Genomic DNA, 13,682 nt, shown 5'->3' with positions numbered 1-13,682 from the left:
TGTTTTAATATTGGACATCACTCTGGAAAAAATTATGGGAGAGTGTGGGAAGGGGGCAGAGAAGCGTGGGGTGTTTACTTGGCAAGATGTCGATGGGGGTGGATGCTGCATGGTTGCTGTGGATATACGTGAGTGTGTGTGTGTGTGTGTGTGTGGGGGGGGGGGGGGGGGGGGGGGGGGGCACGCGCGTATGCAAAGTGTGGAACGGCAAGGAAGGTCTGGCTTGGACTCAGATTTTCCACTGAGATCACCAACTGAGGGAGGGAAGGAGAGAAAAGAAGGAGGGATGAGGATGAGAGAAATGGGGACATCTGGTAATGATCTGTATTTATTTGCAGGCTCTCATAGTAAATCTGTCTGATTTTTAGCAGCTGTAGGGCTCTGTATATGGTGTGATGCATTCATTTTGTCTCAATACCCACCTTCATCAGGAAACTATTATTTCATTAAAACCACCAGGAATTAATTAGCGCAGCGGCTGAGTTTGTTTTCAGATACTTTTATGACTTTCTTAAGAACTGACCCCCAAAGGACTTTTAAAGTGTTGGAGGTTTGACTCAACTCAATCAAAACTGTCATTACAAGCTCAAGATGTACATATACAGGCACACACAGAGTGCACACATGCTCCCTGCAGCTGAGAGGCTCAACATCTTTCCAGATGTTATCATTTACAATACCTGCTTTCCGCTTTCCAGAAACTATTTAGAAGTGACTCTGCACGAGTGCAGGGGAGACCATTAATTTCTCTTTTCCAGCGAAACCATGTTTCTCCTCACACATGGAAAAGATGAATCCAATGTGCTTGTTCTTGTGACTCAATACCTCATTTGTCAAAAGTTCCAAGTTAGCAACTGCGGTATAGGAACAGATTTGGTCCCAATTAACTCTTTTAGTTAGCTAAAGCGGGCTACAGTTGGGATGAGAAAAGATAAAATGGGGAGAATTCCCTTATCAGTTCTTTGTAGGCGCCAGTCGAAACATGAGGACATTGCAAGTTAATCAAGATTGCTAACTATGCCAAGGAAGCAAGGAGTAAATTACAGGAAATGGGGCAGATTAACCTCTGCAGCAACCGCAGAGCATTGAGAAATGTTTGAGCAGACTACAGATTGATGGCGAATGCTGCAAAGTAAATGTTTGATTAAATAAGCACTGCTCAACAGGTCAAGTTCAGCAGGAAGTGGGGAAAAAAGTTACCTACTGCCACCTAGTGCAACCATTTCATCCCAACTCCAAACCTGAACACTGTTCACCATGGGTCTTAGAACTTATAGTGATGGGGGGGAAAAAAGTAACCAAGCTAATTCAATTTTTAATCTCACAAACCTTGCAAACCAAAGTGTATGTGTTATAAAAGGCCAACAGGAAAGAAATAAAGAAATGTCACGTAGAAGTAAAGGTCATCAACAATTCCAATGTGCACTCTCAGCATTTGTCGCCCGCCATGCTTACAAAGAGACCCAGCGTTCATCTCTGTGTCTTTCAAAGTCTCTCTAAAAAAAATATACTTTCATCAGTATTTTAGCTTATGAACATACAGCAGGTCAACCAAATAAGACAGTGGGCCTTACATCTCAGAGGAGAAATCCTTTCTGGGCTACATTTGAGCTCACTCATAACATTTCTGCATGACCCTAAATCCACAGGAAGTGGTGGTGTTATGCTCCACATCACAATGTACTGCCAACACCACAAAAAGAGAGATGATGGTAGACTTCATAAGGGGGAACTCCAACAGGATCCAGCAACAGGCTGGGGATGGGAGGGGGGGGGGGGTCATTATGCACCTCAGCCTTTTTCTTTGGAAAAGAGGAAATGCTGGAGTGGAATGCAAAAGCAGTTCAATAAAGTGTTCCCTTCTGCGACGCTTTGGGAGTTCCAAAAAACAGTCCTCTGTCTGCCATCCAAATGTTTCCATGTGTTAGAAACTAATGTACAGGAAAAAAAAAGAAGCACACACTCAAACCCTGGTGGGGAATGAGGGAAGAGAACTATTTGTGCTGGTTCCTATAATCCTTCAAAAACATTTTACATTGCAAAGAAGAGCAACTCTTCAGCTCAATCTACACAACATTCATACAGCATCATTCATTATTCTGTATTGCAGATTTAGTTGGCCCATTAAACTCTTAGTACCCAGTTTTTAGCAAGTGCAGCGTTTCAGTATGTCTAGTTCAGTTATCAGCGTTGGCCCCAGTTTGCCTTCAGGCGGGATTCAGTTCATGTTGGAGTGACTCTTCAGGTGCCTCCGCAGGTGGTTCAGACAGGTGTACGTCTTGGGGCAGATCTGGCAGTGGTACGGTCTCACCCCTGAGTGGTTCAGCATGTGCTGCTTCAGCACACTTCCATCTGAGAAGGCTTTCCCGCACTGAGAGCACACGTACGGCCGCTCTCCCGTGTGCACGCGCATGTGAACTGTTACTTTGTGTGCCATTGTAAAACCTTTGCCACACACCGTGCACTTGAATGGCCTCTCTCCTGTGTGGGTGAGCCTGTGGGTGCGCATTGCGCCCATTTGGGAGAAAGCCTTCCCGCAATCTGGGCAAACGTGCGGCTTCTCGCCCGTATGGACCCTGGTGTGACTGCGCAGTCCTCCTGCTGTGGAGAAACACTGTGAACAGTGAGTGCATTGGTAAGGCCGCTCCCCTGTGTGAGTGCGCATGTGCTGCTTCAAATCGTAGCGGTTCCTGAAGCCGCGACCGCAGACCAGGCAGCTTTCGGGTCTTTCGTCATTGTGCCGCAGCTCGTGATTGGCCAAACACTTTTCGGACAGGAAGCACTTGCCGCACTCCTGACACTGATAGGGTTTCTCATGATCAACTCTCTGATGATACTTGAGCTCACTGATGCCAGGGAAGGTCTCGTCGCAGTATCTGCACCTGAAGCGATGGTTGGGGCTGTACGGAAGCTGATGTTCACTCATCTGGTGGTTCCTGAGCAGATGGGCCATCTTGAAGGTCTTTCCGCAATGAGAACACTCGTATTTTGTCAGCAGCTGCACACACTGGTGTCTGACACGTTCATGCAGAGACCTGAACTGACATCCACACTTGGTGCAAATGTGGGAGGCATTTTTACACTTTCTCTTCCTGTGACCCGACAGATGAGCCTCTGTGCGGAAGGCTTTACCACACTGAGAGCATTTGTAGGGTTTCACTGCAGTGTGGAACCTCTGGTGTTCAAGAAACTCAAAGCGATACTTAAAGCTGCGTCCACACAGCGGACAGTTATGAGTGACTCTTCCTCGTGGGTAGACTGCTTTGACAGATGTCTTCCTGGAGGACAGAGATGTAGAGGAAGTCCGGTGATTTGAGACGCTTTTCCTGTGTTTACCGCCCCTCATTAATTTTGCCGCCTCCATTTCCCCGACCTCCTCATGCCGTTGTTTATGTTTGGCCAGACTCTTTGAGGAGATGAAGCTCTTACCACATTGCTTGCACTGATAAGGCTTGTCATGATCTACCTGCTGATGATACTTCAGGTCACCAATTCCTGAAAAGCCAACACCGCAATGGCTGCACTTGAACAGGCGGCTCTGAACGTGAGTTAGCAGGTGCTCCTTCAGGCTGCTGGACTTTGGAAAGCTCTTCCCGCATTGTCCACAGTCGTAGTTGCGGCCCCTTTTCGGGCAGTGGTGTCGGAACTTATCCAGTGAGGTCGGAAAACTGTTCCCGCATTTGATACAAAGATACGCAGCATTTTTACATTTCCGGAGCCTGTGGCCAGCCAGCAGAGTGGCTGTTCTGAAAGCTCTTCCACACTCAGAGCAGTTGTAGGGCTGCAGCCCGCTGTGGACTCTCCGGTGTTCGATGAGGACAGAGTGATGCTTAAAGCATTTGTCACACTCAGGGCATTTATGGATTCCTGACAGTTGTCTTCTGCGAGGAGATGATGAGATATCAGTTCTTTTGGGCGATTCTGGAAAGTCAGCTGAGGTGGATGGGTTGGTCGACAGCTCTTCATCAAACATGACAATCTGAGGAACGTCATTATTCTCATCATCACAAGCACTTGGGTGGGAAGCGATGGCCACTTCCATGGATGGGGGGAGAGACAGAGATGGAATCAGAAGATCATCAGATTGAAACGGAGCTGCAGGGAGAATGAGGGAGGGGGGGGGATAAATGAAAAGCCCCACAAATTTAACTATAAGACTGCACTGTAAATCTTAAATATATACAAACACACCAACGGTGGTCTTTGCGAGTTTTCCATGGCACTGTTTGCTCTGGAGAAGAAATTTAAGGTCGTCTCCGTTTGAGACACACTGCATGTACTCCTCTAACACAGCAGGGGCGGCACTGATCCAGGAAGCAGTCTGTTGAGGGCGAAAAGAAACAAAAGACAAAGTGGAATTGTTGTAAATTAAGCTGAAAGTGGCCCTACACATTTTCTCCGTAATCCTGTAATGACACTCTCTTGCCTGTTTGAAATCTGGTATAGGCAGCAGCTCCTCTAGTCTGGTGAAGAACTCACAGACTAAAGTCTCTAATGCCGTGTCAAAGTCAGGGCCATATTCCACAGGAAACACATTCTGTTGGAGAAAAGAAAAGGGTGTTATCCTCATCAATATACAGACTACTCATACATGGAGAAGCAGCAATAAAGAATGATTTTAAATATTTAAAATGTCTCAGGATTTAAACTCTGCAGGTGAAGAGATGGGAGCTTTAGTGGCGCTTCTGTTACAATAAACTCGACCGTGTGCGACGCTCATTTTAGATGAGAGGATTATGTACCTGGGGATTTTCATAGAGTTACAGATGGGATAAAGCTGGCAGATTTGTATGAGACTGATAGCAAATAGCAGATTACTCCGTACAGCGGCTTATATTGTACGTCTCTTTCGGGCATCAGGCTGCCAAGACACCGTTGTACACGATGGAAGGACCGATGGTGACGGAGTGCTGATATAAAGCCTGACCGTGAAGCTAAAAATACACCGTGCCAGACAGCTGTGGCATGACATATGACGCACACAAACACCAGCACCGATAGGAGATGTCGCGCTACAAGCCCGCACCTGACCACACAAACCGAAATATCTGTTGAGTAAAAAATTATTCAATCAGAGATTTTATGTCTCGAAAGCAGCAGAACTTGCATAGATGGCGGACTGCCAGTCCTGGGTTGTTTTTTTTTTAACTGAATGTCTGTTCCCACATTTACTTTACTGACAACTGGCTTTGTTGTTTGAGAAAGTCACATGTTTTTTCAAAAGCATAGTTTTTCCAAAGTGTTTCAACAACAAGGCCAAATCCCATAATGGTAGGGTAGGGTGAAGTGGTCAGGCCATGGGGCGGAACTGGGATGGGGCCAAAGTTGTGGAGGTTTTTAACCTCCAAGTTACACTTTTGTGTTGTTTTTACCTTTAGAAAGTGTTCCCTGCCGTCAGTGTCTTCAATGAGGCCTTGCACCAACTTCATGAAGTTTGCCTCCGGGGCTTCAATCACAGGATCATTTGTCTGGGTGGAAAGACACCACTCAGATGACATCAGACTGATTTATATGATCAAATATCCTTTAAGGCCCGCAACTAATTATTTTTTGAACATTGATTGTCTTATCGAATTAATCTATTTGGCATTCTATTGTTGTATAAAATGTTAGAAAATGGTGAAAACTATCCATAACAATTTACTAATTCAAGATAAAGAGAGAAAATCCAACAACTTAAGATGTTGGAATCTGTTCATGTGTCAGCCTTTTTGTTGAAAAAAAACTTTTCAGTTGATCAAAAAGTTAACAGCATCCCTCACCTCCTCAATGCATGAAGTTCGGATTCTGTTAAGATGAGTCTCGACTGCTTTGAGATCTTCAGGGTGTTCCGAGCGCAGCAGTTCGAGAGTTGTCTGGAAGAAAGGTAATTGGTAAAATTAATGTTTTCCCTAACGTCCTCTTTGGGGGAGGGGGGTTCTTATTTGAACACTTCTCCTCTTATTAATGAAGAATTCACACATTTCCACTTACCCTTGCTCTCAGGCCCAGGGAGAGCAGTCTCCCCTCTCTTTTACTCATCAGTTCAGGAACTGCATCTGTTACCATGGATACAAACTCCTCCAGCTTCCCATAGTGCTTTATGTTCCGCTGCCTTACCACTTCCCACATAACTGCTGACATTAATCGAAGCGGTGGGACCAGGAGTGCCAGCGAAGACAAGGGAACACTGAATTCTTCAGAGACAAAAGTATACTTGAATTATCCAAACTGAAAAGCAGGATGAGAACACTGTAACTACCGAACCCTTAAGTTTTATCTACAACATTTCATGAGCTAATTTTTAGACAATGAAAAGAAGAAGAAGAAATTTCCTTTAGGTCACTTTTAAGTCTAGTTTTCGCGTGCTCGCGCATTAAATCATATACGAGCAGTGCTGACTGGAAGCTGGAAATGCGTACGCTCAGGTCCAGCTCCTGAAGTCAGCACTGGGTTTACTTCTTCGACTGCGTTACACTAATTCCAAATGTATCAGACTGTGTAGTAAATGATGAGCACCGGATTTGCACACAGGTTCTGGACCTTCATACATTCTCTGGGTGTACATTAAACACACCGAAACACATAGAAGGGTTGTGAGCTGCCAACTTGATGATTAGACATTACCAATTCAAACTGCAGACCGCTAACTATTTACGAAACGTCAAGAATTTAAATTAAAAATAAGCTGCATCTTTTTGACTGGTAGATAAAGGACTTAAACTGCACAGCTTTTGAAAAGTGGAATAATTTGAAAAGCTTTTTAATCACAAGGTATTGTAAGTTTGTGCCCACTGCAAGACGTTAGCTGATGCTAACATGTTAGCCACAAGGCCGCTATTGCTGCTTAGCAAAGGCAGCTTATTTTTTTAGGGATAAAAACAATTCTTGTTCCAGGGAATAGTCGAGGCCTGCTGAGCCTCGGCTAATCCCTCTCTGCAGCAATTCGGCTACACGCAAAAGACGCAAAAATACACAATGTGGCCGAGTTTCACAACATAATACATACCCATGTCGTTCATTTTGGGAGTCTTTAACAACGCCGGAGAAACACTCAATAAAAAAGACTATCTTTCATCGTTTCGGTTAGCTTGCTAGCAACCAGAATATGGAGCTTCAGGCGCCAACTTCTTCCTGAAACACGCTACTCACGAGAGGGAGCATTGGACCAGTCAGTGTCCGTTTTGAATAGTGTAGTTCGTTTTGCTATACGGGGCAGCCCGCATATTCCGATTCCAATTCGTTCTGTAGTGTCAAAATCACAAGCACCGCATCACCGGATAATGGAAGATTGAACCTTACGCACTATGTTATAGTAGATAATATCTGTATTTTCTTAACATAAATTAAATGTTTGAAATTAATCTACATCAATTTAAAAATGGAGATTTTTTTATTACGTAAAAGCTATGCTTGAAGTTTATTGCCATATCTAATTATGAAGAATAAAAAGAAAAAGAGGTGTAAAAGGCTGAATTTGTTTTCAGATAATTTATCAAAAATCAAAAACAAACAAGTATTAACATTTTGCAAGACCACTGTAGCATATTGGGTCTTGGACTGACGTTTTGCTGATGAGGAGCCATAACTTTCTTGCAGATTATTCAAGAATTACAATACTGTGTTATAAAACAAACTCATACCGATAGAAATGAAGACTTAACTGGCAATATACGTTGGCATAAATTAATAACATTTTCAAAAGTTTTCTTCAAGATGACTTTAACATACATTTTTGGAATTAAGAGAGCAAAAGGCAAGACACTTAAGGTCCAAAAGCTGCACACAAAGTTTAAATACTGAGGTTTGCAATTAAAACGCACCAAAAAAAAAGGAAGGCCAAGATCTGAGTCAGTAAAGACGAGCATTTCAACAACATAGTTCTACAAGAAAGGATCTCTTACAGCATCACACAGTCTATAAAGCCAACACAATCAGTACAAACTGGCTAAATGAGGAAATCCATTTGTAAAATGATAACAACACGACATACAAATCAGAGAGTCTGGGTCTGGATTATGCTATGAGTTTTGAGGTGCCGCTTGAGGTGATTCAGGCATATGTAAGCCTTTGCACACAGCTGGCAAGTGTAGGGTCGAACCCCTGTATGTTTCATGGTGTGTTTTTTCAGTTCACTGGCACGGGAAAAACCTTTCCCACATTCAGAGCATGCATACGGGCGTTCTCCGGTGTGAACGCGCTTATGAAGCGTCACCTTGCTTGCCATGGTGAATCCTTTCCCACACACCGGGCACTTGTAGGGCCTTTCACCCGTGTGCGTGCGTCTGTGTATCTGCAGCTCGCTGGCTGAGATGAAAGCCTTGCCGCAGTCGGAGCACAGATACGGCTTCTCTCCAGTGTGAATTCTTACGTGTATGTTCAAATTTCCGGACACAGAGAAGCGCTTCCCACAATATGTACACTGAAATGGCCTCTCGCCTGTGTGACTACGCATGTGAAGGTTCAAGTCTTGTTTGTTTTTGAAGGCTTTGCCACAAAGTGCACAAATCTGTGTCTTTTGCTGCGTGTGGCGGAGCTCGTGAGCGGCCAAATTCGCCATCGAGCTGAAAAATTTGCCGCACTGCTTGCACCGATTGGACAGCTCTGGAGGATGAATCTTCTGATGAAACTTCAGCTCACTCATGCTGGGGTACACCTCCCCGCACTGCTTGCATGTGAACACACGGCTCTGCTTGTGAGTCAGCTCATGCTTACCCAGCAGGCACTTCCTTTTGAAGCTTTTCCCGCACTGAGAACAGTCAAACATTTGGACACTACGAACACACTGGTGTTTAAATTTGTCCCGCACAGATTGAAAGCTTTTCCCACATTTGATGCAAATATAATCTGCTTTCCTGCACTGTGTCCTCCTGTGGCTTGATAGGTCTGAGGCCCTCCTAAAGGCTTTCCCGCACTGAGAGCACTTGTAAGGGTTCTCTCCAGTGTGCAGCCGCTGATGATCCAAAAGTTCATAGCGGTAAATATAGCACTTCCCACACTGAGGACATCTGTGAGCAACTCTCTTCCTTGGGGGAGCAATCATAAAGCTGGAAGTTACAGGACTCTGAGCAGATGTGCAAGGAGCATGGGAGGTGGTTGTGCTTTGGTCACCGTACTCCTCAACGATAAGAACATCAAGAATACCGTCGGTGTGTGTCCCTACCGTTACATGTTCAGCTTTGTTGCCGTTCAGAATGTTTGGCTCCATCTCAGATGGCCATTTAGTATCCTGTATGTCAAATGTGACTTCTTGAAGAATAGCGGCCTCAGATTTTCTCTGGCTGTCAAATGTTTGTATGTTAGAGTTCAAATTTTTGGCGCTGGTGTCTCTCACTGAGACAGGAAAAGACAAGGATGTGAGGAGGTGCTGCTCTGAGACAGAAGGCACTAATGGAAGAGAGACAGAGAGAAAAAGAAAGAGTTATGAATCAGTTTGTTCATTTAAGGATGTGTCTTTTCTAACCAATTAATATTTCAAGTACACCCCACTAATTTTGCTTCTTTATTCTTTGAATTAGCCATTTCCTGACCTTTGTTTTTTTCTGAGGCAATAATACTTATGATTATATACGAGCTATCCAGAAGACTTACTTTGGGGACAGACAGCATTTTACTGCAATATCACTTTCCACCACTAGATGGAACACAAGTCACCCTATTGTCTAGTGTGCCCTGGAGCCAATGGAAGAGGAAGAACAAAAGAATGAAGCAGTAGTATAAGAACACATTTGTGGGAACCATGAAAGCGACTATCTCTTACATTTGTTTATTTTTGAACAAAGATTATCAAATGCATTCTGAATGTGGCAACAAATGTCCACAAAGAGTGAACAATATCATATTATTCACAGTTTCCTTTGGGTTTTGTTTTCTGAAACATATAACAAATATTTATTTTCAAATAGAGGGAAACATTAGACTTCTTACTTAACAATTTCTGACTCATTACTCACACTGTGCAGATCACTTTAGCACTACCCTACAGCAATAAAGTTGGCTCATATTTCAGGCACACAGACTTACCACTGGAATCCATTTTGGCCATTTGACCACGGCACATTTTGCTTCTGAGCAATAGTTTGAGGTCATCATTTTTGGTTTCACACAGCATGTACTCCTCTAGCACTGAAGGTGAATCACAAATCCACTCTGCTGTCTTTACAAAAAAAAAATACATTTTTAAATGTCCTGAAACCAAATCAACAACCTCTGGAAAAATGCAGTATAAAAAGTTATTTTTCATAACAAATGTTGGTCTCTCGACCTGCTTATAGTCGGGTATAAAGATGAGCTCTTCCAGTTTGGTGAGGAATTCACAAAGCAGTGTTTCCAGCGCTGCATCAAAGTCTGGTCCATACTCCACCGGACACACATTCTGTCAGAAGAGTGGATGTTTAAAATCAACCAACAAACAGCACCTTTTAGTATCTAAACTGATACAGACCTTAAGGAAGAGTTCTCTTTCTTTTGCGTCTTCCAGGAGTCTTTGAACAAGTTTGACAAAGTTGGCTTCGAGAGCTTCAGATCCTCCATGAACCTGTCAAGTTTAATGTTCATGTTTTGAATAGGCAGAAAGCTTCTCAAGCAGCCAGTATCCAGGGTCCATGAATGTAAAGTCTCACACACCTGTTCTGAGCAGGTGTGTAGCAGGCTGTCCAAGTGTGTTTTCACCCCTCCAAGGTCATCTGATGGTTCCAAACTTAACAACTGCAACAACATCTGCAAAAGCATTTAGCAGAAACAGTGAAGCTCCAACTGCCTCCTCCTCGTCCAAACTACTTCCTTCATACGCACTGAACTGAGGATGTTAGAGACAGTAATAAATTGAATTCAAACACCACAGCACTGATTTTCCTTTTTCAAGGATTAGCAAATGCTCTGTCATCTTCCTTTGCGGCTTTTCTAAAAATGATCATCTTCTTACACTGAATATATAAGTTGGATGTGTGAGTCACCTTTGCTTTTAAGCCCAGTGTTAGCAGCCTCATCTGTCTGTGTGTCAGGATGTCAGGAATGGCTTCAGTTACCATGGACACAAACTCCTCCACTTTCCCATAATGCTCGACGTTTCTCAGATGAACCACCCTCCACATCAGAGCCGACATCACACGCAGAGGGGGAACCAGGAGCTGCAGCGATGACGGCGGCAGAGGACCCTCTGGAAGGAGTTAGTTATTTTTTGTAAACATGAGAATTACTAATCATTCTTTAATCAACCGTTTAGTGACATAAAAATTTATCAAATCACTGGGCCCTCTCAGAGGAGGTAGACTAAGGTCGAAATCTGAATTATGCAAGAGATATGATGTCATCAAAATAAGCCCCAAGTGGAGAATATCAATGGCATTTTTCTTAATTTCTTTATTGTTTAAGTGTCGACACATTACGGGCTCTCTTTTAAAAAATGTTCCATTAAACGATCATATTTTCCTCCTTTATTTTCGACTGAGGTGTGATCTGTGTCATTTCTCTTTTGAGAGGCACTAACAGCAAATTATTTCCACAAGTGTGTTGTAGTTATTTTAAAAGAAACTTGGAAGCTAGGAAATGCACACTAAAAAACTGTTACATGGTAATACCAAGAATGTGGAAATTTTGGAACACATTTTGAGGATAAGCCAGCAATAGAAAACGCAGCTTTGTTGTCTCCACAGTAAAATACCTCCCAGATAAATAACGACTATTTTCACGTTAGCAGGCAAGCTAACACTGGTTAAACCGATACGAACTCCACAAAAAATCCTTACCCATTTTTAATCTCCGGAATGATTGCGATGTCAGAATGTGGATTCAGCAGTCTTTTCTAATGGAAAATATTTTCCTTTACAATAGTGTAGCTCTTGGTTCAACAATGTCTGTTTGTGTATCACTCAAGTGGAGGAATACTTCCGGCCTCGTCTTCTTCGTGTCATATATTTAGGTTGACACCCTTTTGCTCCACACACAGCTGTAACATTTCTGTTCGTGCTCATAGCTTGTTGTCTGTCCAACATGATCTTTTTCACTAAAACTGCTCACTCTTCAAAGAGATCTGTAGATTCATTAATAACCGAGTGGTGGCAGTGATGGATATGAAACAGTCGAGAGGGGTCTGGCCAGACACTCTTGAAACAGTCACAACCAAGCAAATACTTCAGAAACACACGATCTATGGGAGAAGTAATTAGATAGTGCTTCAACAGGCCATCTGGGCATTGTTAGCCACCATGACTAAGTAAGTCCCTGCAGTGAACGCCGACTGAAAGCAGCACTTGCAGCTAAAAGGTTGTTTCCTCTTTCATTATTTTTAAATTTCCTATCTCTTTGACAGGGTCAGGCTTAAGAATTTGTGACCACATCTAACAGGCTAACTTTAACTTGTAATTTCAATATTATTGAGTTATGTTATGCAGTTAAAAGGCCCTCTAAGTTTGTAAGACAAAGACAAAATCTGTTTCAGTAAAAATCTGTATTAGTGACCAAATATTAAGATTTTTTTAAGATTTGCTGCATCGGTATAGCCCTCAGTTGAATACTCGCAGTACTTCTGATTCTGACTTGATAGGGTACTGACAGTCAAGTAACAAGAATTACTTCTTAATCTGCCAATACTGTGAGCATACACCTTCCAGCCATTAAAAAAAAACTATTTACAACATAGTCGCTGCTGGCTGGCTCACCCAACATCAAAAATCATTTTCTGTAATTGTGTACAGATATATGTCTAATTCCACTCCTGCAATGAAAAGATGTAAAGACAAAAAACAAAGTACATATTAGAAAATAAATCTTCATGGGCTAATAACGGACACAGAGTGTGACTCATGACATTCATTTAACTCAGTGTTATTTGAATATATAACACAAAATGAACAAGCAATTCATTAAATGCATTTTCTATTAGCATTGTCACAGTATATATGCAGGCAATTTGCACTGCATTCCATTAACATTGCCATGTTTTGCTGTGTGCTGGTGCATTCTGTAATTAGATATAGTGCCTTTTTAATCTTTTTAAAAAGTGTTCTTTCCCTCAGATGAAGCTTTAATCTCCACCACATGTCCAAACGCTTAAAAATCAGATCAATTACCAAGTCACATTCACTCAAGTCGCATTTTCCTGGCACCTCACGCACAAACCCAAATTTAATTCAGTGTAATTATGAGGATGGATGGCAAACGTTAAGTGAGCGTGCGATAGATGCGTTAATGCATGTAAGTGCTCATGTGTGCTCTGTGGGTGGGTGTGTGTGTGCGTGTGGGACAGTGAGAGGGAAAGAGCGAGAGAAAGTATGTGCGTGTGTAATTAAAACAAGTGATTTTTTTTTTTTTTAACACACAGATTATCCCTCTATCCCAGCTGGTCAGAGTTGGATTTAACCACCCAGACAACCAGAGAGAGGAAATCTCTTTGGGGATAAATCCAAATTGGCACCCTCGATGATTTTTTTTTTTTCCCAAACCAAAAAACGTGGGAGCCCTCAAGTGAACATGAATTTAACTCTAATCGCTAAGAATTATTTCAGCAGAACAAGTTAGCAAAATCTTGAGGAGCTTCTTTCTAAAGGTCAAGTCCTAAAGACAGAAAATGCCAGAATGCTTTATGCCCGGTTTCTTTGGTTTTATTATTTTCCCGGCCTCAAACTTTATTAGAAAATTTTCCATGAACAGTGGTTAATCTCACAGCAGTGTCTATGTGTGTGTGTGTGAGCCTCCATTTCGAC

The 13,682-nt window shown here is 42.7% G+C and overlaps 2 protein-coding genes across 2 annotated transcripts; both read right to left on the bottom strand.

Moving 5' to 3' along the window:
- Positions 1-1,295: 1,295 nt before the first annotated feature.
- On the bottom strand, positions 1,296-7,182 carry LOC140268960 (uncharacterized). Its single transcript, XM_072363958.1, has 7 exons — positions 6,989-7,182; positions 5,974-6,176; positions 5,763-5,855; positions 5,373-5,468; positions 4,427-4,537; positions 4,192-4,321; positions 1,296-4,095 (listed from the first exon to the last, which is right to left on the bottom strand). Exons 1-7 carry the CDS (start codon positions 6,999-7,001, stop codon positions 2,219-2,221), a joined length of 2,523 nt encoding a protein of 840 aa, XP_072220059.1. The 5' UTR covers positions 7,002-7,182; the 3' UTR covers positions 1,296-2,218.
- Positions 7,183-7,459: 277 nt separating this feature from the next.
- On the bottom strand, positions 7,460-11,855 carry LOC140268901 (uncharacterized). Its single transcript, XM_072363895.1, has 7 exons — positions 11,727-11,855; positions 10,935-11,137; positions 10,606-10,698; positions 10,424-10,516; positions 10,244-10,354; positions 10,003-10,135; positions 7,460-9,366 (listed from the first exon to the last, which is right to left on the bottom strand). The coding sequence occupies exons 1-7, from the start codon at positions 11,728-11,730 to the stop codon at positions 7,976-7,978; spliced, it is 2,028 nt and encodes a 675-aa protein (XP_072219996.1). The 5' UTR covers positions 11,731-11,855; the 3' UTR covers positions 7,460-7,975.
- Between the last annotated feature and the right edge of the window lie 1,827 nt (positions 11,856-13,682).

The sequence above is a fragment of the Leuresthes tenuis genome, unplaced genomic scaffold (assembly GCF_036924035.1).
Source record: "Leuresthes tenuis unplaced genomic scaffold, fLeuTen1.0.hap1 SCAF_14, whole genome shotgun sequence".
In the NCBI taxonomy this organism is placed as follows: Eukaryota; Metazoa; Chordata; class Actinopteri; order Atheriniformes; family Atherinopsidae; genus Leuresthes; species Leuresthes tenuis.
The sequence above is the reverse complement of the archived record's forward strand: the minus strand, read 5'-3'. Positions and strand labels throughout refer to the sequence as shown.